At 46.1% G+C, this 25,482-nt stretch overlaps 1 protein-coding gene and 1 long non-coding RNA gene across 8 annotated transcripts in view; one reads left to right on the top strand and one right to left on the bottom strand.

Annotated features, from left to right (window-relative positions):
* LOC123463346 overlaps nucleotides 1–16,581 on the bottom strand; it is a 23,840-nt gene extending 7,259 nt beyond the window's left edge. The window contains exon 1 of one of the 2 annotated variants that reach the window (XR_006638893.1): nucleotides 16,497–16,581. This is a non-coding gene — a long non-coding RNA (uncharacterized LOC123463346). Of the gene's footprint in view, nucleotides 1–16,295; nucleotides 16,435–16,496 lie in introns of those variants that run through there. The other variant, XR_006638892.1, reaches the window with a different exon arrangement.
* On the top strand, nucleotides 16,558–25,482 carry Hexim2 (HEXIM P-TEFb complex subunit 2). 6 transcript variants are annotated; one of them, XM_045158093.1, is made up of 3 exons: nucleotides 16,558–16,852; nucleotides 17,786–17,883; nucleotides 24,464–25,482. In XM_045158093.1, exons 2-3 carry the CDS (start codon nucleotides 17,830–17,832, stop codon nucleotides 25,328–25,330), a joined length of 921 nt encoding a protein of 306 aa, XP_045014028.1. In that variant the 5' UTR covers nucleotides 16,558–16,852; nucleotides 17,786–17,829; the 3' UTR covers nucleotides 25,331–25,482. The 6 variants fall into 6 exon arrangements, with proteins under 6 accessions (XP_045014028.1, XP_004655380.2, XP_045014026.1 ...); XM_004655323.2 differs by lacking the exon at nucleotides 16,558–16,852 and adding an exon at nucleotides 16,960–17,095; XM_045158091.1 differs by lacking the exon at nucleotides 16,558–16,852 and adding an exon at nucleotides 16,960–17,095 and having other exon boundaries at nucleotides 17,783–17,883.

Raw genomic sequence — 25,482 nt, 5'->3', positions numbered from 1 at the left:
CCTCCACATACATGTGAGCTGTGGCACGCATGTGCCTCCCCTCACGCACACTTAAACACACACACTGCAGGAGAATTCAGTCATCCTCAACTACAAAGTGAGTTCAAGGCCAGCCTGGAATATCTCAGACTCTGTCCAAAAAAAAAAAGAAAAGAAAAAGAAAGAGACTAGAGAAATGGTTTAGCAGTTAAGGTGCTTGCCTGTTAAACCTAAGGACTCAGGTTATATTTCCCAAGACTCAAATAAGCCAGATGCACAAGGTGGCACATGTTTCTGGAGTTCATTTACAGTGGCTGGAGGCCATGGCATGCCCATTCTCCCTCCCTCTATCAAATTAACAACAACAACAAAAAAAAAAGTGAAAAAAATTTAAAGTAAAAAGAGAGCCAGGCATGGTGGAGCATGCCTTTAATCCCAGCACTCAGGAGGCAGAGGTAGGATGACTGCCATGAGTTTGAGGCCCCCCTTAGACTACATAATGAATTCCAGATCAGCCTGAGCTACAGCGAGACCCTACCTCCAAAAACAAAACAAATAAAATAAAATATAAAAAAGGAAAAAGAAAGAGGGCTAGAGAGATGGTTTCTTGCCTACAAAGCCAAAGGACTCAGGTTTGATTCCCTATTACCCAAGTAAAGCCAGATGCACAAGGTGGCACATACATCTGGAGTTCATTTGCAGTGGCTAGTGGACCTAGCATACCCCTTCTCTCTCTCAAATAAAGATATAAAAATGAGGGCTGTGGAGATGGCTTAGTGGTTAAGGCACTTGCTGGCAAAGCCAAAGGACCCAGGTTCTATTCCCCAGTACCCTTGTAAAGCCAGATGCACAATGTGGCACACACATCTGCCACCTTCTCTCTCCCAAATAAATAAATAAACTTATTTTTTTATTTTAGAGCAAGACAGAGAATTGGTGTGCCAGGGCCTCAGCCACTACAATCGAACTCCAGATACTTGCACAACCTAATGGGCATGTGTGACCTTGTGCTTGCTTCACCTTTGTGTGTCTGGCTTATGTGGGATCTGGAGAGTCGAATATGGGTCCTTAGGCTTCACAGGCAAACACTTTAACTGCTAAGCTATCTCTCCAGCCCCATAAATTATTATTATTTTTTTAAAAAAAGAGAGAGCTGGGTGTAATAGCACACACATTTAATGCCAGCACTTGGGAGGCTGAGGTAGGAGGATAACTGTGAGTTTAAGGCCAGTCTGGGAGTACATAGTGAATTCCAGGTCAGCCTGAGCTAGACCTAGACTCTACCTCAAAAAACAAACTAAACAAAACAAAAAAAGAGAAGCCAGGTGTGGTGGTGCACACCTTTAATCCCAGCACTCAGGAGGCAGAGGTAGGAGGATCACCATGAATTTGAGGCTATCATGAGACTACATAGTGAATTCTAGGTCAGACTGGGCTAGAGCAAGACCCTACCTCAAAAAACAAAACAAAACAAAAAAAGATCAACCAAAGTACTATTATACTAGCAGCATGACCATTACTGATTCTGCTTGAGACGAGACAGAGCAGCTGTATATTTGATCATTAATTTTCACTTCATTTAGAATAAAAATCCTTTGCTTAGGAAAATGTAAATAAGTATATTTTGAAACCAGACATAGTGATTCACACCTGTAATCTCAGCAGCTGGGAGGTAGAAAAAGGAGACAATATTCTGAGTTTGAGGTCAGCTTGGGCTACATAGTAAGACTTTGTCACCAAAAACCACAGGGTGAGAATACTCAGTTGAGCATTTGCTTAGCATGTGCAAAGCTGAGGTCAATTTAACAGCACACAGACACACACACACAAAACCTTCAAAGGTTAGAGAAACTGTGCTAGAGAGGTAGCTTACAGAACTTGTTTATTTAACCAGCTCTGGGTTTGATTCCCAGGACCAGGGGGTGGGGGGAGCGCACTCAGGAGGCACAGGTAGGAGGATCACTGTAACTTTGAGGCCAGCCTAAGACTACATAGTGAATTCCAGGTCAGCCTGGTCTAAAGCAAGATGCTACCTAGAAAAACAAATAAACAAATACATGTATGCATGTAAGTGTATACACACACACACACACACACACACACACACACACACTCCACAACTCAACAGTCTACCTTCAGAAAATCAAGGGGATGGCTCAGCGGGTTAACAGTGCTTGCTGTACAAGTATGAGACCAGCACCCTGTGAGAAAACAAAAAGCATGGCAGGGTTGTCTATGCCTATAACCCCAGTGCTGAGGAGGTAGAGAGAATTTCTGGGGCTCCCTAGTCAATCAGTCTAACCAAAGACCTGCAAGTTTCAGAGTCAGTGACAGACATTGTCTTAGGGAAATAACGCAGACTTACAGGACACCTGATAACTTCCTGTGGCCACACATACTGAAAGAAGGAAAAAAAAAAAAAAATCAAGGGCTAGCTGTATGTAGTCAAACATTAGGTAATGTGCCACATGTGTGGTCACTCAGATCTATAATCTCAATACTCAGAAGGTAGAGGCAGGAGGATCACCTTGTGTTGGAGACCAGTGTACTATATTTCAAAAAACTGTTGGGAGGGAGCATTGACCACTCCTGACTTATCATGGGCAAGGGCTCTTCATACTATCTCTTTTCTTCTTGAAAACTAAGTTTCTCTAAACTTAACAAACAAAATCTCTCTTAGGACTGGAGAGACAGTTCAATAGTTAAATGCACTTCATGCTCAAGCATGAGGCCCAACAGTGCCTGAGTTTGAACTTCAGATCCCATGTACACAGCTGGCTATGGCCACATGTGTTGGTAACCTCAGCCCCTCAGGGGAGAAGAGAAACCCTAGAATCACTGGAACTTGCAGGGGAAAAAAACTGGCTGGATGTGGTGTGCAAACCTTTAATCCCAGCACTCATGGGAGGCAGAGGTAGGAATATCACTGTGAGCTTAAGGCAAGCCTGAGACTACATAGTGAATTCCTAGTTAGCCTAGGCTGGAAAGCAAGACCCTATCTTGAAAAAAAAAGTACTTGTATTGATGTACCTAACCACACTTGAATCTGTGTGGTTATTTGTTATTTTTTATGAGACAGGGTCTTTTTTTTTTTTAAATTTTTATTTATTTATTTATTTGAAAGCGACAGACACAGAGAGAAAGACAGATAGAGGGAAAGAGAATGGGCGCACCAGGGCTTCCAGCCTCTGCAAACGAACTCCAGACGCGTGCGCCCCCTTGTGCATCTGGCTAACGTGGGACCTGGGGAACTGAGCCTCGAACTGGGGTCCTTAGGCTTCACAGGCAAGCACTTAACCGCTAAGCCATCTCTCCAGCCTTGAGACAGGGTCTTATCATGTAGCCCAGGCTGGCTGTGGACCTAGGACAGTCATCCTGTCTTGGCCTCTTATATGCAGAGAATACAGATGTGAACCACCATACTTGGCTCTACCTGCTGTCTAGAGGGAAATAACTTTTTCATATTGACACATATTGGAAGAAATTTTCCATTTTACTCTTTCACAAAAGTGTACATAGGTGGACCAGGTGTGGTGGTGCATGCCTTTAATCTCAGCACTTGGAAGGCCAAGGTAAGAGGACTGCCAGGAGTTCAAGGCCACCCTGAGACTACACAGTGAATTACAGGTCAGCCTGGGCTGGAGTGAGACCCTACCTTGAAAAAAAAAAAGCACATAGTTATAATTTTGTTTAGAGAGCGCAAGTGAGAGACAGAAAATTGGCATGCCAGGGCCTCAGCTACTGGTATCGAATGCCAGATGGTTCCACCACTTAGTGGGCATGTGTGACCTTGCGCTTTGTGCATCTGGCTTACCTGGGACCTAGAGAGTCAAACAGGGTCCTTATGTGTTGCAGCTAAGTGCTTTAACTGCTAAGCCATATCCCTAGCCTGTTATAGACAGGGTCTCACTCTAGCTCAAGCTGGCCTAGAGCTCACAGTGTAGCCCAGGTTGGCCTTAAACTTGTGATCCTCTTACAGGCATGAGCCATTATGTCCCACTGGGTGGTCTTTTTATTTTAGTTCTACCACCGAGCTATGTAGCCCAGGCTGGCCTTGAACTTGCAGCAAACTGCCTCTTCTTCCAGAGTGTTGGGATTAGGGGCATGCACCACTCCAACAAGCTTTTCATTTTATTTTTTATTTATTTTAAATTTTTACTTATTTATTTGAGAGCAACAGAGATAGAAAGAGGCAGAGAGAGACAGAGAATGGGCACACCAGGGACTCCAGTCACTGCAAACGAACTCCAGACACATGTGTCCCTTGTACATCTCGCTAACATGGGTCCTGGGGAATCAAGCCTCGAACCGGGGTCTTTAAGCTTCAAAGGCAAGCGCTTAACCACTAAACTATCTCTCCATCCCTCCACCAAACTTTTAATTTTCATTTATGTCTTCATTTATTTTGACAGGGTCTCTGTCATGCAGCACAGGCTAGCCTCAAACTCACTATGGAGCCAAGGATGACTTTGACTTCCTCATCCTCCTGCCCTCACCTCCCAAGTGCTTGGACAGGCACGTACCCTCACACCTGGTTCAGAACAATAACTTTAACAGAAAGAAAATGTCAAATTCAGACTCTAAACAACATTAAAATTGTCAATCCAAGTGTAACAACAGTCATATATTGCAGGTAGAAGATTTATGATCCAGGAAGCAAAAACTGAACCTTTGACCAATCTCTGAACACTGGAAAGTTTACCATATTGGTTCTTGGTGAAGAAACTAAGGCTAAGTTTAATCACCAATAATTTAGCTCTTACATATCTTCCCAAGGGGGTAGGGACATAGCTTAGTTGGTAGAAAATGTAAAAGGGTTCAATTCCCAGCACAGCATAAACCAGGAATGGTAGCACATGCCTGTAAAGAGACAGGAGGTAATCCTCCATTACATAGTGAGCTTGAGGCCCACTTGGGCTACATGAGACCATGTTTCAAAAGCAAAAAAGCAAAAAAAAAAACAAAACAAAAAACAGGCCAGGCGTGCTGGCACATGCCTTTACTCCTAGTACTCGGGAGACAGAGGTAGGAGGATTGCCAAGAGTTTGAGGCCAGTCTGAGATACATAGTAAATTCCAGGTCAGACTGGGCTGGAGTGAGACCTTACCTAAAAAAAACAAAAACAGAGAGCTGGGCATGGTGGCACGCCATTAGTTCCAGTACTTGGGAGGCAGGGGTAGGAGGATCGCCATGAGTTCAAGGCTACCTGAGAATACAGAGTGAATTCCAGGTCAGCCTGAGCTAGAGTGAAACCCTACCTTGAAAAACCAAAAAAATAAAAAATAAAAAAAAAGAGGAACCCTTTTACACTGTTAGTGGGAATGATGCAATCTGGTACAGCCATTGTGGAAATCAGTGTGGAGGTTCCCGAAACAGCTAAAAATAGATATACCATATAACCCAGCTATAGCACTCCTAGGCATATATCCTAAGGACTCATCTCACTATCTTCAAGATACTTGCTCAACCATGTTTATTGCAATAGCCACTCTATTCACAATAGCTAGGAAATAGAACCAGCCTCAACTGACGAGTGGATAATGGAAGATGTGGCATATTTACACATTCTACCAGCAATAAAGAAAAATGAAATTATGAAATTTGCAGGAAAATGGATGGATCTGAAAAGGATTATACTTAGTGAGGTAATCTAGGCCCAGAAAGCCAAATGTCACATGTTCTCTCTCATATGTGGATCCTAGCTACAAATGATTATAGACTTCTTTGTGAGCAGGAATAAAACTCAGTAGCAGAGGTCAGTAAGCTAGAAAGGAGATATAAAGGGAATAGAAAGGGGGCACTTAATAAGATGGTATTGTCTATATGAAAGTAGAACAGATTAGTGGGGGGTGAAAAGACCTAAGTGAGGTCAGGGGAAGAAATTGAGTAAAGGAAAGGTGGAGGGAGGGCTAATCAAAATCTAAGAGGATATAAATAAGTCATATGGAAACCTACTTTTTTGGACAATGGAACACTCAGTAGCCATAGATTGTTATTAGAAAAAAAATCAGTACCAGGGATGGGACACCTTCCAGTGAGTCGTTGGCCAGGGAGGTCACTGATATCCCCAAAGCATTACAGGCCATTGCCAAGACTCTTGGTTTCCCACCAGGAATATATAGTAAGACCCTATTGCTGAAGACTCCATATGTGTGCGCTTCAAGGTCACTGAGAAACCCTGCTGGAGCTAAGCTGAAAACTTCCTCCATGTAGACTAGCTGACAGAAAGCTGGAAAAACCTACGCTGCATGCAGTTCAATGGGAGAGAGAGAAATCACCAGTAGAGATACTCAACAGTGGATACTGCAAGCCTTAAATTTGGCCAGCCAGGCCAAATAAGCCAACAGGTGCAATAGTGGCATGTCTGTTATGGAGGAACCAACCACTCTCAAATTGGACTGGAGGACCACACCATGGGAGGGAATACATCCCTGATACTAAAAACCTACAACAGTGGTAGTCATGAGCCCTAGGAGTGTAATGTCTGCTGCTATTTGGCTAAATGTAAATACTATGCTCACTAAACTGCCCAGTAAGCACTTCTCTTAATGTTCATACCCATATATTAATGCTACTCTCACTTTTGGTTAGAGAAGCTTCTCTTTTCAGATGGAAGTGACCTTAGGATGACTCAGAAGGCACCATGGTGCTGAGAAGAAGTGAGAGAGGAGTGCTCAGCACTGAAATATCTTCCAAGGCTCAAGATCCATTGCAGAAGAGGGCAGAAAAAATGTAAGAGCCAAAGGAAGGGTAGGACTTCTTATAATGTACTCCTCCAGATACAAAATGGCCTGGATATCCATGACCTCACAGTGCCTGACACTACCTACACAAGATCACCATAATGGGAGGAAAAGATCATGACATCAAAATAAAAGAGAGTCTGATTGAGTGGGATAGGGGATATGATGGAGAATGGAGTTTCAAAGAGGAAAGTGTGGGAAGGGTGGGAATTACCATGGGATATTGTCTACAATTATGGAAGTTGCCAAAAACAAAAAACAAAAAACAACCTTTCCAAATACCTTCTTGAGTTTTACTTGTGAATGGGGCTCAAAGCCAGGCATGGTGGAACATGTCTTTAATCTCAGGACTCAGGAGGCAGAGGTAGAAGGATCGCCTTGAGTGTGAGGCCACCCTGAGACTACACAGTGAATTCCAGGTCAGCCTGAGCTAATGCCATCAAATAAACACACACACACACACACACACACACACACACACACACACACACGAGGGGGCTCAATTTTGACAAACTATACAACACAAGCAATGACAAGGAACACTAGTAGTTCACTAATAATCCTTCCCAGACCAGCAAAATTCAAATGGTTGAACTGCTATAGGAAACTGTCAATTAAGCCTAGCCTTGAAAAAGTGTGATTTGCCGGGTGTGGTGGCACACGCCTTTAATCCCAGCACACGGGAGGCAGAGATCACCGTGAGTTCGAGGCCACACTGAGACTATGTAGTGAATTCCAGGTCAGCTTGGGCTAGAGCAAGAACCTGCCTTGAAAAAAAAAGGAAAAGAAAAAGAAAAAAAGAAAGAAAAAGTGTGTTTTCCCTCCCAAATATGCCACCCCAAAGCAGTTTACACTGGGCTTCCATTTTGTTTTGGGGTAAGACAGTATGAAACACCTTGTGTAGTCCATCTGGCCTTGAACTCTCAGCAATCCACCTGCCTCAATGTTGGCATTGCAGGAATGAGCTACCATCCACAGCTAAAACTATTTTTTTTTTGGTTTTTCAAGGTAGGGTCTTCCTCTAGCCCAGGCTGACCTGGAATTCACTATGTAGTCTTAGGGTAGCCTTGAACTCACAGGGATTCTCCTACCTCTGCCTCTCAAGGGCTAGGATCAAAGACATGAACCACCATACCTACCAGAAACTTTTTTTTTTCCAGAAGGAAATTGTAATGTCTCATCATTTTATATATGTTCTGAAGCCTGGTTTAAACATGTAATTCAGCATTCATGAAAAATACCAGTATAACTTTCAGGCAAAAACAAAAGATCTAGTATGGGCCGGGTGTGTTGGCACATGCTTTTAATCCCAGCATTTGGGAGGCTGAGCTGGGAGGATTGCTATCAGTTTGAGGACAGTGAGGAGCTACTGAGTGAGTTCTGGGTTAGCCTGGGCTAGAGTAAGACCCTATTCTGAAAGGAAAAAAAAAGGTCTAATATGGGACTGGATTATCTAATCACTTAGTTCTAGCCTTTCCAGTTTTTATTTTATTTTTTTTCATTTGAGAGGAAGGCAGAGAAAGAGAGAGGCAGAAGAGAGACCGTGGGTGCATCAGGGCTTTCAGTCACTGCAAATGAACTCCAGATGCGTGTGCACCTTGTGCAACATTGTTCACTTGCATCACCATGTGTATGGCTACGTGGGACCTGGAGATTCAAACATGAGCTCTTAGGCTTCACAGGACAGTACCTTAAGCACTAAGCCATCTCTCCAGCCCCCTTTTCAGTTCTTACTAAAAGTATACTTAACTTCAAAACATTCAACCAATTTAAAAAGAAAAACAAACAAACAAACAAACTTGCCAGATGTGGTGGCACATGCCTTTAATCCCAGCACTTGGGAGACAGAGGTAGGAGGATTGCCAAGAATTCGAGACCATCCTAAGACTACATTGTGAATTCCAGATCAGCCTAGGCTAAAGTGAAACCCTACCTTGATCAACAGAAAACAAAACAAAACAAAAAAGCACACATGGTGGTGCACATATTTAACTTCAGTACTTGAGCGGCTGAGGCAAGTAGGAATGAGACTTCATGGACAGCCTAGGCTATATGCAAGGGGACGAGTAGGAGCTAAACAGAGTATAAAAAATTATCTGTAGCCAGGCGCAATGGCGCACACCTTTAATCCCAGCACTCAGGATGCAGAGTTAGGAGGATCACTGAAAATTTGAGGCCACCCTGAGACTATATAGTGAATTCCAGGGCTAGAGCGAGACCTTACCTCAAAAAACCTTATACTGGGCTGGAGAGATGGCTTAGCGGTTAAGCGCTTGCCTGTGAAGTCTAAGGACCCCGGTTCGAGGCTCGGTTCCCCAGGTCCCACGTTAGCCAGATGCACAAGGGGGCGCGCCCATTCTCTCTCTCTCCCTCTATCTGTCTTTCTCTCTGTGTCTGTCTCTCTCAAATAAATAATAAATAAATAATTTAAAAAAAAAACAACCTTATACTTCTGTTCATGAATCCTGTCTCCAGCCACTAATTCCCAGGAGTTGGGCATCAGGTAATGTCCAGGACTCAGGACTTCATAGTAACAACTGTTGGGCACCCTGAGATACTGACCCTCATTCAGCTGTCTTAGATGACTTTTCCTTTGTGCTGGCATAGACAACCAATGGCATACACTGGTAAAGCAGCTCTCCTATCTGTCCAAGTAACTTTTGAAGATGTAAAGTTCCAGATAGCAAAGTAGAGGGAGATGTCTACATAGTTTCTAAAAAGACTATACTTACAGGAGGCAGTATTAAACTATTTTCCTTGTGTGTGTGCACAGTAGTACACAGGTGCACACATACAGAGACAAAGAGGATTTTGTATATCCTTTTCTGCCTTTTTTTTGAGGTAGTCTCCCTCTAGTCCAGGCTGACCTCAAACTCACATGGATCTGCCTACTTCAGCCTCCCAAAGGACAGGGACTAAAGGTGTGTGCCACCACACAACACCTGCCTCTGCCTTTTTTCCCCCAAGATAGGGTCACACTCCAGCCCAGGCTGACCGGAATTCACTCTGTGGTTCCAGGCTGGCCTCAAACTCATGATGATCCTCCTACTTTAACCTCTCTAGTGTTGGGATTAAAAGTGTGCACCACCACACCCAGCTCTGGTTTTGTTTTTTCTTAAGGGGAAGGGGTGACATAGGGTCTCACTCCAGCCGGGACTGACCTGGAACTCACTCTGTAGTCCTAGACTGGCCTCAAACTCATACAGAGCCTCCTACCTCTGCCTCCTGAGTGCTGGGATTAAAGGTGTGTGCCAGCAAATTCAGCCAACCTGGCAGGTATTTTTGGCTACAATGACCAGCAAGCTATAGGAATCCTCTTGTCTGTCTCTTGGTGCTAGGATTACAGGTGTATGCAGTTCTCCTCCTCACCCCATTTTATATGGATGTTGATGTATATACTCAGGTCCTCATGCCTGTACAGAAAAGGCTCTTACCCACTGAGCTATCTCCCTCGTCTTGTGTGTCATGCTTGTATATTCATGTATGCATGGTTCAGGTGTGGATGTTCATGTAGTCCAGACGCTGAAGTCAGCTACTTTGACTGCTCTCCACCTTATTTACTGAAGCAGTCTCTCACTTGAACCCAAGGCTCACTGATTCACCTGCTCTAGCTAGCCAGCCTGCCACAGGGATTCACTGTCTGCTTCCCGAGTGCTAGGATCACAGGTGGGCCACCATGCCTACCTGGCATTTACTTAGGTGCTGTAGATTCAAATTTGTCCTCCCATTTGCACAGCAAGCTCCTGATCCACAGCCATCACTGTAGTCCTAGTTTCAAATCAGGAAACTGAGGCATTTAGGGTTTGTAGATTTGTGGCAAAGGACAAAGCAACTCATCTGCAAGGGGTTCACTGAGGAGAATTGAAGTTCTGCTTTAATATTAGCTGAATAGACTCAACAAATGACCAGCATGGCCTCATTGTCAGGATCTGGCGCCTAGCCAAGCTAACCAAGCCAGCAGCAGCAGCAGTGCACAGACAGCTTGGCGTTCCTAACTTCCAGTCCCATTTTACTCTGCAAATAACCAATGGACTAGTAACAAAACTGGTTATATTCTCATTTTTTTGGTGTGTTTTGTTGAGACAGGGTCTAACAATATAACCATGGCTAGCCTGGAATTATGTATACCAGGCTGGCCTCAAACACAGGGTGGTCCTCCTGTTTCTCCGTCTCCAGGGACACTACAGACTGACCTTTACCAAGCTTGTTTTGCTGGAACGATCTCTCTCTGTAACCCAGCCAGCCCTGAGCAATCTTCCTGCCTCAGCTTCTAGGCTGCTGGGGTTTCAGGTGTGTGCCATCACACTCTTATTTACTTTTTTCCTGAGATCTGTCCCACTGTAGCCTAGACTGACCACAGCAGGGCTGGAGAGATGCTTTAGCAGTTAAGACACTAGCCTGCAAAGCCTAAGGACCCCGATTCAATTCCCCAGTACCCATGTAAACCAGCTATACATGGTGGCACATGCATTTGAGTTTGCAGTGGCTAGAGACCCTGGAGCTCCATACTCTCTATGTCTCTCTCAAAAACAAAACACAAAACCTTATGGGTACTCTTTTTCACATCCTCCCAAGTACTGGAATACTATCCATGAACCACCACATCTAGCTATTTCCAGGTTTTTTTTGTTTGTTTATTTGTTTTTTGAGGTAGGGTCTCACTCTAGCTGAGGCTGACTTGGAATTCACTAGGTAGTCGCAGGCTGCCCTTGAGTTTACAGCAATCCTCCCTACTTCAGCCTCCCAAGCACTGAGGTTGAAGGCATGCAGTAGCTGGCTACTTCCAGCTTTTTTGGGGAGTTCTCGAGGTAGGATTTCACTCTAGCCCAGCTGACTTGGAATTCACCATGTAGTCTCAGGGTGGCCTCAAACTCACAATGACCCTACCTCTGCCTCCTGAGTGCAGGAATTAAAGGCATGCACCATCATGCCAGGCCATTTCCAGCTTTATAAAATCAAGTAATGGGGGCGGAAGTGATGGCACAGTAGTTAAAGGCACTTGCATGCCAAACCTGCTGGTTCGATTCCCCAATACCCACATAAAGCCAGATGTAAAGTGGTTACATGGGTTTGGAGTTCATTGCCAGTGGCAAGGGCTCTAGCATGCCCATTCTCTCTCAAACACATAAATAAATGAGTTTTAAAAAATAAAACAGCTGGGCGTGGTGGTGCACATTTTTAATCCCAGCTCAGGAGGCAGAGGTAGGAGGATCACAGTGAGTTCAAAACTGTGCTGAGACTTGGGACTATATAGTGAATTTCAGGTCAGCCTGAGCTAGAGTGAGACCCTACCTAACCACCACCACCCCCCCCCCCACCGGCCAAATAAAAAGGAGAGAAAAAAAAAAAAAAGTAATGGAAAAGCTTGTGTGTCAGACTTAAGGATGGTTAAGCTTTCATCTATAAATGAGTAACAAATTTCTGCACCTGGTTTAACTAGATTACTTCACAATGGAGAATGAATCACTAGTCTAGGATCCTCCTCCAGTAAATTCTTGACAAAAGGAGCACAAACAGCCAGGCTTGGTGGTTGGTGGCACACACCTTTAATCCCAGCATTTGGGAGGCAGAGGTAGGATTGCTATGAGTTTGAGGCCACTCTGAGACCATATAGTGCATTCCAGGTCAGCCTGGGCTAAAATGAAACCTTACCTCAAAAAAAAAAAATAAATAAATAAAATAAACACACAAAGAATCCCTCACTACCCCCTTTCGGCTCTGAGGACTGTTTAACTCAACTCCTATCAAGTTGGTGTCAGCTTTTCCTAATTCATATCCCTATCTCCACTCTGGCACTGAGGCCTTGTGTATGTTAAGCAAATGCTCTTCTACTGAGCTCCATCCCTAACCTCTCTTGTTTTGAGACATGGCCTTATTCTGTAGCCCAGGCTTGCCTCTGCCTCAGTCTCACATGCTGAGATGACAGCCATGTGCTACCACACCAAGTATTTCATCTTCTCTTGATCAGGATAAAATGAGCATGCCACTAATCATACAGGATGCATAGTGGACTGAAGCTCCAGTCAGAACTGGTTAATGCTGGGTTGGAGAGATGGTTCAGTGGTTAAGGCACTTGTCTAGCAAAGCCAAAGGACCTAGGTTTGACTCTCCAAGACCCACATAAGCCAGATGGCACAAGGTGGCACATGCATCTAGAGTTTGCAGTGGCTGGAGGCCCTGGTGCGCCCATTCTCTCTCTCAAGAAAAAAAAAAAAAATGTGGATAATGTTGTGCATGGCAACTCATGCCTGTAATCCCAGCATTCAGGAGGCTGAAGCAAGTGGACTGTCATGCATTTGAGGCCAGCCTGGAATACAAAGTGAGACCCTGTCTCAAAAATAAAGTAGTACTGGTACTGGGTATAGTGGCCTGTAATCTCAGCACTTGGGAGGTAGAAGCAGAAGGATCAGGAGTTCAAGGCCAACCTGAACTACTACTACTATCTCAAAAATACAAAAGCAGCTGGGAATGGTGGCACATGCCTTTAATGTCAGCACTCAGGAGGCAGAGTTAGGAGGATTGCCATGAGTTATGAGTTCGAGGCCATCCTGAGACTACACAGTGAATTCTAGGTCAGCCTGACCTAAAGTGAGACCTTATCTTGGTGTGGAGGTGGAGGGAGGAAGTTGGCAGAGCTGAAGAGATGGCTCAGCAGTTAAGGCACTTGCCTGCAAAGTCTACCAACCTGGGTTCAATTCCCCAGTATCCATGTAAAGCCAGATGCATAAAGTGTCACATGCATCTGGAGTTCATTTGCAGTGGCTGGAAGCCTGTAGAGACAGACAGAGAATTGGCATGCCAGGGCCTCAGCCACTGCAATTGAACTCCAGATGCTTGTGTCACCTAGTGGGCATGTGCAACTTTGCGTTTGCCTCAACTTTGTGGATCTGACATGTGGGATCTGGAGAGTTGAACATAGGTTCTTAGGCTTCACAGGCAAGCACCTTAAATGCTAAGCCACCTCTCCAGTCCAATAAAATTATGTATGTGTATATGTGTATGCATGTATGTATGTGTGTATGTATGCATATATATACACACACACACACACGTTTTATATATATATATATTGCCAGACGTGGTGGTGCACACCTTTAATTCCAGCACTTGGGAGGCAGATTGCCATGAGTTCAAGGCCACCCTGAAAGTACATAGTGAATTCCAGGTTAGCCTGAGCTAGAGTGAGACCAAAAAGTAATAATAATAATAAATAAAACCCCAAAATATGTATAGATATAGATATGGCAAGCAGGGAGTAGTGGTGCACACCTTGAATCCCAACAGTGGGTAAGCAGAGGTAGGATGATTGCCATGAGTTCGAGGCCACCCTGAGACTACACAGTGAATTCCAGGTCAGCCTGGGTTAGAGACCCTACTGTACAAAACAAAAACAAGCTTGGTGGGATGGCTCACACCTGCAGTCCCAGTGCCTGACTGGCTAACCAGGATCACCAAATTCAAAGTCAGTTTGGACTAGAGTGAAATCCCTTCCAAAAAACCAAAAGGACTGAAGATACCGCTCAGTGGTTAAAGCCACTTGCTTGCCAAACCTGATGGCCTGGGATTCAGCTGCCAAGTATCCACGTAGATGTGCCAGATGCACAAAGTGGCACATGTGTCTACAGCCCATTTACAGAGGCAAGAGGCCCTGGCATTCCTTTCCCTCTCTTTCAAATAACTAAAAATATTTTGTTTTTAAATTGTACTTGAAGCTAGATGTGGTAGCACACACCTTTAGTTCCAGCACTTGGGAGGCTGGACATAGGATTGCCATGAGTTTGAAGCCACCCTGAGACTACATAAGTCTAGACTATGATAGCTAGAGCAAGATCCTACCTCATAGGAAAAAAAAAAAAAAAAAAAAATTGAGACAGAAAGTGATTATAGGTGCACCAGGACCTGCTCTTGTTCCTGCAAACAAATTCCAAAAACATGGGCCACTTTATGCATCTGGCTTAAATGAGTACTGAGGAATCAAACCCAGGTAAGGAACCTTTGCAAGCAAGTGCCTTCAACCAATGAGCCATCTCTCCAGCCCTAAAAATAATTAAAAAAAAAAAATCAAGGTCTTATTTTTACAATACAGTTGTATGATTTTCTGAACATCTGACGGATTCAAGGAGAAAAGCTAAAGCTACAGGATTGTTACTCATACAACTTGGGAAAAAACACGAAGGCAATGCCTCAATTCTGAAGAAACTTTCATGGGTCTTGTTAAAGGACAAGGATTTAGGAATATAATTATCTGTAATTCATAATACAATTCATTATAAGGTACCCACACAGCTATCACTGGCTGGTTACCCTCCTACCTCAAAGCCTATAGGCATACTTTTTTTTTTTTTTCTTTTAGTTTTTTGAGGTAGTGTCTCATTCTAGCACCGGCTGACCTGGAATTCACTGTATCATCTCAGGACAGACTCGAACTGAGGGATCCTCCTACTTCTGCTCTCAAGTGGTCGGATTAAAGGTGTGTGCTAACTCACCTGGCTATAGGTATAATTTTGATGGACTTCTTAGCTATAAAATTATCTTTTAAAGATTTAGATTTCAAGTGTAGCAAACAAGCTGGCTTATTCTATTGCAATTCGTTAAGAACTTTGTACCAAACGTCATACTTTAGGAAGTTAGCACAGCTATTTCAAATTGTGTTTATTCTTTCTAAGCAGGTCTTCCCTACATTCCACTCAAAGCATATATGAAGTAGATCAACACTGCCATTTTCTACTTAGGTACCTTCTAAATGTACAAAAGAGATTCCTTAGCAGCAATCTAAGTCACGTAAAAGACCCTTTCTTTAGTTTGTGGAACAAAGTTTTTAAACTAAAAAGTTTAAAATTTTTGGTTAAAAGTTACGACTCGGATTTCAAAATGCAAACAGATGTTTTTGAAGCATCTGAAATGCGCTACTTCACTTCTATTTCCTGGGTCGGGACGAATCTGAATTACTTGCTGTTTCAAACAATGGAAAGGGCAGAACCTCATCCCTTTGGTGTAAAACTTTTCAAGTGGGAGAACACACTTTAAAGAGGCTGACGACCTGCGAGGTCGGGCCATAAAGGCACTCGTGGAATGGATGGACGGAATGATGGGAGAAATCTTGAGGGCAGGAGCGCTCAGAGATCTCCAAGCACTGAACGCCAGCTTTCCACGTGGCCCGTCCTAGTCGGTCCCAGAGGAGTCGGTGGTTGCTATAGTACAGGGCCATTCCTTCTCACGGCACGAAAATGGGGCTGGTCTTGATGCCCAAGGGTGGGTGCACCCGGCTCTCTGTCCTCAGCTGACTACCGTGGGTGACTGGGGCCGAGGGGGACACGAGGCACAGAGCCGCATCTCGGCCCTTCCCAGCCAAGCCAGCGTTTGGAATCTGGCGTGGGTCAGTTAGGGGGTCCCCGCTACGTCGGGCCTTGCCGCCATACCCAAGGCGGGCGCGGGGTGGGGGTGGGGAGAAGCCGTGGTAGAGCTCCGGCCCCAGGACCCGCGACCCTGCCCGTCGAAGCACAGCAGAGAAGAGCCATCTCTCGTCAGCCTCTGCCCTGCCGGGGTCACGGGGAAAACACGCGGTGAATTTACCCAAGAACCCCGCTCTCCGTGAGAAGCGAGGCTGCCTTGCCGGGACGGTTTTGAGGACTGGGCTCGGCCGGGGAAGACTCCAACCTTCACCCTCCCCGGCCCACGACTCCCCGCCGTCTCCCCCGGCGCCGCCACTTCGGGCAGCCCACTTCGGCCCGGCCTCTCCCCGCGCCCGGACCACCCCCCATGGGGTGCTCTCACTGCGCAGCGAGTCCCTCCGCTGCCTCCTCCCAGCCCAAAATGGCGGCGGCGACGGCCACCGAGCTTCTCGTCGCCTTCCTCAAGGAGAGGGATCCCTCCGCGCTCACGCCCCGCCCCCTTTAGCCGGATCTACTTTCCGTCCCGGTAACGATTAACACCGTCAATGAACTCTTTAATTGAGCTCTGACAAAGGCGGACCCAGTTGTGCTTCCGCACAGCTAATCGTTAACAAAAGAGAGGATATTGGCAGGCGCTTGGACCAATCACAGAAGGACGCAGTAAGCGCGGGACGTTCGCGCAAAGGCAGATCGGTTTCGGAGTTCCCGGGTGTGGTTGTTGACGTGACAGGACCTCAGGCAGGTTTCCTAGCGCGGAAGAACTACAGTCCCCAGCAGGCACCGCGCTGCCAGTCGGCCCCTTCCCCCACCCTCTCCTCTGCTCACTCCCCCCCCCAAGCCTCAGTTCCAGAGCGGCTTGGCCAGAGCTGCTGTTACTGCAGCAGGAGATAGGGGCTGAGGCGTTAAGACTTGCATGGACAGGCGGTCGCACAGAAAGACACACAGAGGTAGTGGTGTACATAAGTCCTTGACAGCAAATAGGTCAGTTCTGCCTTTGCAAAATTCCCCTTCCATAATTATTTCCCCCCTCTTCCAAGAAATCCATTTTTTATCATAGTTGTGTTTCCCTCTCAGCTGCATGTAGTATGAAGACTTTCCTTTATTTTCCGTCCTGAAAGAGGGAGGCAAGCCAGTTCCTGTAGACAAAAAAAAAAAAGAAAAAAAAAATGATTTCAGCTACAGGATCTGCCAGGGGCCCAGCAGCCATGCTTCCAGAAGCCTTGCTTTCTGGAGCATAGCCTGGAGAGGAGACTGGGGGCAGTCAAGACTGTGGCCTCCAGAAGCTTAAGCGCTCCATGTTGTCGGGTGGGTGCTACAGACGCACCCTGTTGCCAACCTCCTCAGGTAGATCAGATTGATGATGGGGAACAAAGCTTAGGCCTGTCTTCCTAGCTGCCAGCCCTGGCCTCAGTGACTTCTGGGAGAGTGTAGGAATAAGCCGTGGCCGGGGCCTTGAGGAACAGGGCTTGGAGGTTGGCCCCTCTGTCCCATTTGGCCCCTTGCTTGCTGTGGGTCTGGAAACCAGGGTAGATGGCAGCCTTCAGGTCCTTCTGAAGGTGTGCAGATCTGGAGCTACAAAATGGCTGCCGCTGCCCAGGCAAACAATTGCTGAGCAGCCAGATTCTTCAGAGAATTCTTGAGGACTTAGGTTTTTGTTGTTTTTCAAAGCAGGTGTCACTAGTTAAAGGCATCCGCTGAAAGAGTGGGAGCAGAAGATGGCCACTCTCAACCAGACCAACTGTAATACAGCAGCCTTGGAGGAGGCCAAGGTAAGTAGCTGCCCCTCCCAGCCACCAAAGAACCCCAAGCCTGGGGCTTGCCAGCTGGAATCTAGCTTTTTAGAAAACCAGTGTTTTATTTATGTATCCACTGCCGGCCTCAAACCCCAGACAATCCTCCTGCCCCAGTTTCTTGAGTCCTGAGATTACAGGCAGACTCAACTACACCCTGTCAGAAAGGCAATATGTGTGTGTATTTTAATTAATTTATTTTTGTTTTTTGAGGTAGGGTCTCACTCTAGCCCAGGCTGACCTGTAATTCACTAGGTAGTCTCAGGGTGGCCTTGAACTCACAGCAGTCCTCCTACCTCTGCCCACCGAGTGTTGGCTGGGACAAAGGCACACGCCAACCACACCGTGCTAAAACCAGTTTTTTAAATGAGTCTCTTCTATGCTCTGGGCAATAGGCCAAAATGTGAAATTACTGATACCTCATGAACTCCTAGCAACCCTTCAAGGTAGAAATTATTTCCAATTCACAGAAGCTAAGAGAGCTGAAATATCTTTTCCAAAATCATGGACAAATAAGTTGATTGAAAAACAAAAACAAACAAAAAAATTAACGTGGTTGAAATATTTGTGTTTTGCTCAGACTAAGACTAAGCCTGAAGCAGGAAAGAGGTTTTTGGCTAAAATGTTGGGACAGGGGCTGGAGAGATGGCTTAGTGGTTAAGCGCTTGCCTGTGAAGCCTAAGGACCCCAGTTCAAGGCTCGGTTCCCCAGGTCCCACGTTAGCCAGATGCACAAGGGGGCGCACGCATCTGGAGTTCGTTTGTAGTGGCTGGAAGCCCTGGCACGCCCATTCTCTCTCTCTCCCTCTATCTGTCTTTCTCTCTGTGTCTGTCGCTCTCAAATAAACAAATAAAAAATGAACAAAAAATATATTAAAAAAATGTTGGGACAGAACTAGAGGGTTTGAAGGAAACTCAGGAAAGAGGAGAGGCAGACACTAAGTCCTCTGGGCTGGCAACAAGAGCCCAACCCACCCAGCTCATGCTATCTTCTCATTGCCCTGCTTCACCCATCTTTCCTCACCTCCACATCCTAAAGATCAGAGAGCTGGAGATCAGAAATCGCTTTTTGTTGTTTGGCAGTGATGAGGATTGAACACAGGGCCTCTCTCACTTTCTTTCTTTCTTTTTTTTTTTTTCCTTGGTTTACTGAGGTAGGGTCTCACTCTAACCCAGGCTGACCTGGAATTCAGGGTGGTCTCGAACTCACAGTGATCCTCCTACCTCTGCCTCCTGAGTGCGAGGATTAAAGGCACGTGCCACTATGCCTGGCTCTTTTTTCATTTCTTTTTTGTCTATTTGTTTGTTTGTTTTGGTTTTTCGAGGTAGGGTTTCACTGTAGCTCAGGCTGACCTAGGAGTCACTGTTGAGTCTCTGGGTGGCCTCGAACTCACAGCTATCCTACCTCTGCCTCCCAAGTGCTGGGATTAAAGGTGTGCTCCACCACACCTGGTGTTGTTTGTTTGTTTTTTTGAGGTAAGGTCTTACTCTACTCATTCTAGCTCAGGCTGACCTGGAATTCACTATATAGTCTGAGGGTGGCCTCAAACACATGACAATCCTCCTACTTCTGCCTTCCCAGTGCTTGGATTAAAAGCATGTGCCACCATGACCAACTTTGTTTTTTTATATATATTTTTTATTTTTTATTTATTTATTTTTTTTTAAAGCTGGACATGGCAGATCACATTTTTATTTATTTATTTATTTATTTATTTGAGAGTGACAGACACAGAGAGAAAGACAGATAGAGGGAGAGAGAGAGAATGGGTGCGCCAGGGCTTCCAGCCTCTGCAAACGAACTCCAGACGCGTGCGCCCCTTGTGCATCTGGCTAACGTGGGACCTGGGGAACCAAGCCTCGAACCGGGGTCCTTAGGCTTCACAGGCAAGCGCTTAACCGCTAAGCCATCTCTCCAGCCCATATTTTTTATTTTTATTTATTTATTTGAGAGAGAGGGGGAGAGAGGAAAGGAGGGAGAGAGAGAATGAGAATATGGGCAATGCCAGGGCCTGCAGCCACTGCAAATGAACTCCATATGCATGTGCCATTTTGTGTGAATCTGGCTTACGTGGGTCCTGGGGAATTGAACTGAGGTCCTTTGGTTTTGCAGGCAAGCACCTTAACTGCTAAGCCATCTCTCCAGCCCCCCGCCTTTTTTTGTTGTTTTGTTTTGTTTTCATGATAGGGCTTCAGTCCCAGGCTGACTTGGAACTCTCTGTAGTCCCATGCTGGCCTTGAGCTCACAGTGATCCTTCGACCTCTGTCAGTGGAGTGCTGGGATTAAAGGCATCAACCACCATGATGGGCATGTTTATTTAATTAATTAATTAATTTATTTATTTATTTTTGAGAGAGGGTATCATGTGTGGTCCAAGCTGGGCTCTAACCCCTGATCCTTCTGCTTCTACCTTCCAAGTTCTGGGGGGATTCAGACATTCATCATCATGCCTGGCTCAGAGAAACTTTTGACCCACCCTACTAGGCACTTACAGTGTTTCTTGGATTTAGTTTTGAAACTCATGACATGTCAAGGCAAGAAGGTTCAGGGAGGGCAGATGACTCACGCAGGTCACAGCTCATCTTCCATAGTGATATTGGTGAGAGAGAGAGAGAGAGGCCTTCAGAAGGGAGGTGAGGTGGGCTGGGGGGGGGCAGAGTGGACTTGGGTTGGGAGGAGAATCCCTAGGGGACATCTACTGAGGGCTAGGAGTAGGTGAATGATTGGGTACACACAAACAAGTGTCCAACCCTGCCTTAGAGTTTTCAGCCCCTTGTCCTCCTGCGTGAGCTGTAATAGCTGGGTCTGAGCTGGTCTAAGTCAGTGGTGAAGACAAGGCCTGGCGCTCATGACTCGTGATCTCCAAGCAGGTGAAATAGCAGAGCAAACACGTCATATTTATGCCTTCATTTTTCCTGGCTTTCCTTGGAGTGTCCAAAACGCACGGGGGGGGAGGGGAGCCCTTTGTGATGATTCAAACCTGTGATCCCAGTACTAGGGAGGCTACATAGTGAGTTCCAGACCATCTTAGGTTGCCAGTGAGACACTGTCTCAAGAAACCAAAAACGGGGCAGGGGGAGATGGCTCAGTGGGTTTATGAAGTGCTGCACAAGTGTGAGGACTTGAGTGGACATTCCCGGCACTCGTGAAATGCTGGGCACGGCACACGTCTGTGATTCCAGCCTGGGGGAGGTGGGCAAAGGAAGGTCCCTGGGACTTGCTGGCTGGCTTGTCTAGCTCAATCAATGACCTCCAGGTTCAATGAGAGACCCTGTCTCAAAAAATAAAGTAGAAGCTGGTTGTGGTGGCACACGCCTTTAATCCCAGCACTCAGGAGGCAGAGGCAGGAGGATGGCTGTGAATTCCAGGCCACCCTGTGACTCCATAGTAAATTCCAGGTCAGCCTGGACTAGAGCGAGACCCTACCTTGGTCCCCCTTTCCCCGCAAAATAAGGTGGAAAGTGATTAAGACATCAAATATTGACCTTTAGCCTCCACATGCATGCATATATATGTGTTCTAAACACATATGTCTGTCCACATAGGTATGTACATGTATACATATACCAAAAAATGGGCAGGGGATATCACTCAGTTTATAAGAGTGCTTGTCTATGACACATGCCTATAATCCTAGCCCTGTGGAGGTGGAAGTAGGAGGATCAGAAGTTCAAGGTCATCCTCAGCTACATAGCAAGCTGGGACACTTGAGAAACTGTCTCAAAAAAATAAATAAATAAAGCCGGGCATGGTGGTACACACTTTTAATCCCAGCACTTGGGAGGCAGAGGTAGGAGGATCGCTGAGAGTTCAAGGCCACCCTGAGAATACATAGTGAATTCCAGGTCAGCCTGAGCTAGAGTGAGACCCTACCTTAGAAAACCAAAAATAAATAAATAAATAAATAAAAACAACAACAACAACAAAAAAAAAACCCTGTAAAATCACCAAACACATAACATACCTCCAGCTCTTACAGGGTTACAAATTCTGTGTCCTCTAAAACACATCCTATGGACCCCTGCTTAGATGCCATGTTGTATAAAATAATATGCCAATGGTGGTAGTTATTATTAGAAATACCCCAAACCGCAAACTTAGAGCTATTCATTTTCCACCCTCCACTCCCACCCTCACCACAACAGAGATAAACAGATGCCTTGAGCATGTGCAGGCTCTGCTGACAGATCTTTTGTACCTCTTGTAAGTTCCAGAAGTCTCATTGCAGCCTCTCCTCAGTGGACCTCTCTCTGCCACTCATATAGGAAGATGATACAACCACACATTTGCTAAGCACTTCGCCTGTGCTGTGCCTAAGGGTAGAGTGGTGGTGAACTGAACAGACATTATTGAGGGGCGGAAGACATGATACATGGTGATGTTCCAGGTGCTATGTGGGAGGTTACCTATGTGGCATGGTAAAGTTGCTGGGGGGAGGAGGTTAGAAGGGTTGGTCAGGGAGAACCAAGCTTAGTAGGTGACATTGGAACTGAGCCCCAAAGGCTGGTAAAGGGTCAGCTATGCAAACATATGAAAGTACATTAGCTACATAAAGTTATTAAGTTCAAAGCCAGGGGCAACTAATGGTTGCTGGGGGGAGGGAAAGACATTTTCTTCACAGGTGCAGCCACTGTTAGGTTGGGAAGAAGAAGGGGTTCAGTGGGAAGGAGAAAAGGGTATAAGAAAATAGGTAAATATGATCAAAATATATCTATACATGTATGAAAATTATCAGTAAATGAAATTGAAAAAAAAGTAACATAAACCTCCTTCTGCCTCATAGACAGAAAGGATTTGATGAATCAAACTATTTTTTTTTTCTGAAAAAAAAAAAAAGTTCAAAGCCAGGTGTAGTGGCACAGACCTATAATTCTGTCTACTCAGGAGACTGAATCAAGAGTTGCAAGTTCCAGGTCTGCCTGGGCTAAGGAACAAGTTCAAGGATAGCCTGTATAACTTATTGTGATCCTGTCTTAAAAAGTAGAAGCTGGAGAACTGGCTCAGTTGGTAAAGTGCTTGCCGTGCAAGCGTGAGGACTTGAGTTTGGACCTGTAATACCCACCTAAAAGCAGGGCATGGTGGTACACCTGCAGTCCTAGCACTGATGGAGACAGGGGATGCTTAGTGCTTTCTTTTTTCTTTTTCTTTTTTCTTTTTATTTATTTGAGGGAGAGAGAGAGAGAATGGGAGCACCAGGGCCTCCAGACCCTGCAAATTAATTCCAAATGCATGTGCCACCTTGTACATCTGGCTTACATGGGTACTGGGGAATTGAGCCTCTAACCGGGGTTCTTAGGCTTCACAGGCAAGTGCCTAACCGCTGAGCCATCTCTCCAACGCTCTTTTATTTATTTATTTTTTCTTTTAAGTTTTTCAAGGTAGGGTTTCGCTTTAGCCCAGGCAACCTGGAATTCACTATGTAGTCTCAGGGTGGCCTCAAGCTCATAGCAGTCCTACTTCTGCCTCCCAAGTGCTAGGATTAAAGGCATGTGGCACCACACCCAGATAATGCTTTCTGACTAGCAAAAAAAAAAAAAGATGCATCAGGGGCCATCTTCCTCCCAGGTTGTTCAGTTTTCATTCTGTATTTTTTGGGGGGCAGGGGTTCAAGGTAGGGTCTCACTCTATTTAGCCCAGACTAACCTGGAATTCACTATGTACTTTCAGGGTGGCCTTGAACTCTCAGCGATCCTTCTACCTCTGTCTCCCGAGTGCTGGGATTAAAGGCGTGTCCCATATTGCACAGTTTCTTCGTCATTCTACCTTATTTTATTTATTTATTTTGTTTCATTTATCCATTTTGAGAGAGAGAGAAAGAGAGAGAGAGAGAGAGAGAGAGAGACAGATAAATAGTATGTGTCAGGGCCTCCAGCCACTGCAGAAGAACTCCAGATGTATGTGTCCCCTTGTGGCTTACGTGGTCACTGGGGAATCAAGCCAGGGTCCTTTGGCTTTGCAGGCAAACATCTTTACCACTAAGTCATCTCTCCAGCCCAATTTTTTTTTTTTACTTTTTATATTTTAGTTTTTTAAGATAGGGTCTTGTTCTAGCCCAGGCTGATCTGGAATTCACTATGGAGTTTCAGAGTGGCCTTGAACTCAAGGGATTAAGAGCATGAGCTACGCTGGGCGTGGTGGTGCACGCCTTTAATCCCAGCACTTGGGAGGCAGAGGTAGGAGTATTGCCATGAGTTCGAGGCCACCCTGAGACTCCATAGTGAATTTCAGGTCAGCCTGGGCTAGAGTGAGACCCTACCTCGAAAAAAAAAAAAAAAAAAGAGCATGAGCTACCATGCCTGGGGAGATTTTATATATATATATATCTGAACTCCTAATCTTTTACCACCACCATCCTAGTGCTGGGATTTACATGTATAGGCCCACCATGCCTGGCTTCTTTAAGTCATTTAAACATTCAAATGGTTATAAAAGGGTGAGGGGCTAGAGAGTGACCAGGTGAGGCAGGTATGAGAAGGCTGGCTACATACCGGGTGGGTAGAGGATTCCACGCCCCAAAATAAGCTATCTGTGATCCAGCCTCCCTCCTTCCCCTCTGTAGCCCTCTCGTGGTCCAGGGAGCCCCCATTCAGCTCCCGAGCCTCAGGACTGTGGTGGTTCCCTGCTCCTGACACCTCCAAAGGAGATTCACTCAGAGGACGAAGATCTTGCTCCAGCTGCCAGTGGTCCTGGCTGCAATAGTAGGGGCTCCAAGACCGACGGTGCGGGTTGCTCAGTGGAAGCAGTGCTGGGCCGGAAGAAGCACCGTCGCCGGTCATCCAAGCGCAAGCGACATTGGAGGCCCTATTTGGAGCTGAGCTGGGCAGAGAAGCAGCAGCGAGATGAGAGGCAAGGTCAGAGGGCCTCCCGGGTGCGAGAGGAGATGTTTGCCAAAGGCCAAGCCCTGGCGCCCTACAACACCACCCAGTTCCTGATGAATGACCGAGACCCCGAGGAACCTAACCTTGACATGTCTCATGGGGTGTCCCACCCAGGCACCAGTGGGGAGAGTGAGGCAGAGGATAGTGATGGGCAGGGCCAAGGTGAGTTCCAGCAGAGGGACTTCTCCGAGGCCTATGAGCGGTACCACACCGAGAGCCTTCAGGGCCGCAGCAAGCAGGAGCTGGTGCAAGACTACCTGGATCTAGAGCGGCGGCTTTCGCAGGCTGAGGAGGAGACTCGGAGGCTGCAGCAGCTGCAGGGCTGCCCCAGGGGCCAGGCCTATCGCCAGGTGGAGGAGCTGGCCGCCGAGGTGGAGAGGCTGCGGACTGAGAACCAGCGGCTTCGACAGGAGAATGAGATGTGGAGCCGCGAGGGTAGCTGCTGGGATGAGAAGCTGGGCTCTGAGGGGCCGGCTCAGCCAGGTGGGCCAAAAGACAAGGCCCCGTTTCATGCCCACTCAGGCCACCAGGAGGCAGGTGACAGATGAAAATACTTAGCATTCTCTGCGCCCTCTGAGAGAACAGCCAAGACAAGTCCAGACTTCCCACCTCGTCGCTTCTACAATGGGTTCTTTGATATCATCTTGCTTTTTATAGAGAAATTAAATGGTCTTGTGAGACCCTCTGCGAGTGACAGGAA

The sequence above is a fragment of the Jaculus jaculus genome, chromosome 9, assembly GCF_020740685.1.
Source record: "Jaculus jaculus isolate mJacJac1 chromosome 9, mJacJac1.mat.Y.cur, whole genome shotgun sequence".
In the NCBI taxonomy this organism is placed as follows: Eukaryota; Metazoa; Chordata; class Mammalia; order Rodentia; family Dipodidae; genus Jaculus; species Jaculus jaculus.
This window is presented reverse-complemented; position numbering and strand designations above follow the sequence as displayed.

Excerpts from the sequence above, each read along its gene's own strand:
- Hexim2 (XM_045158093.1), top strand. The coding sequence starts at position 17,830 with ATGGCCACTCTCAACCAGACCAACTGTAATACAGCAGCCTTGGAGGAG. Across the intron at positions 17,884-24,463 it reads CAGCCTTGGAGGAGGCCAAG|CCCTCTCGTGGTCCAGGGAG; the intron begins GTAAGTAGCTGC and ends TCCCCTCTGTAG.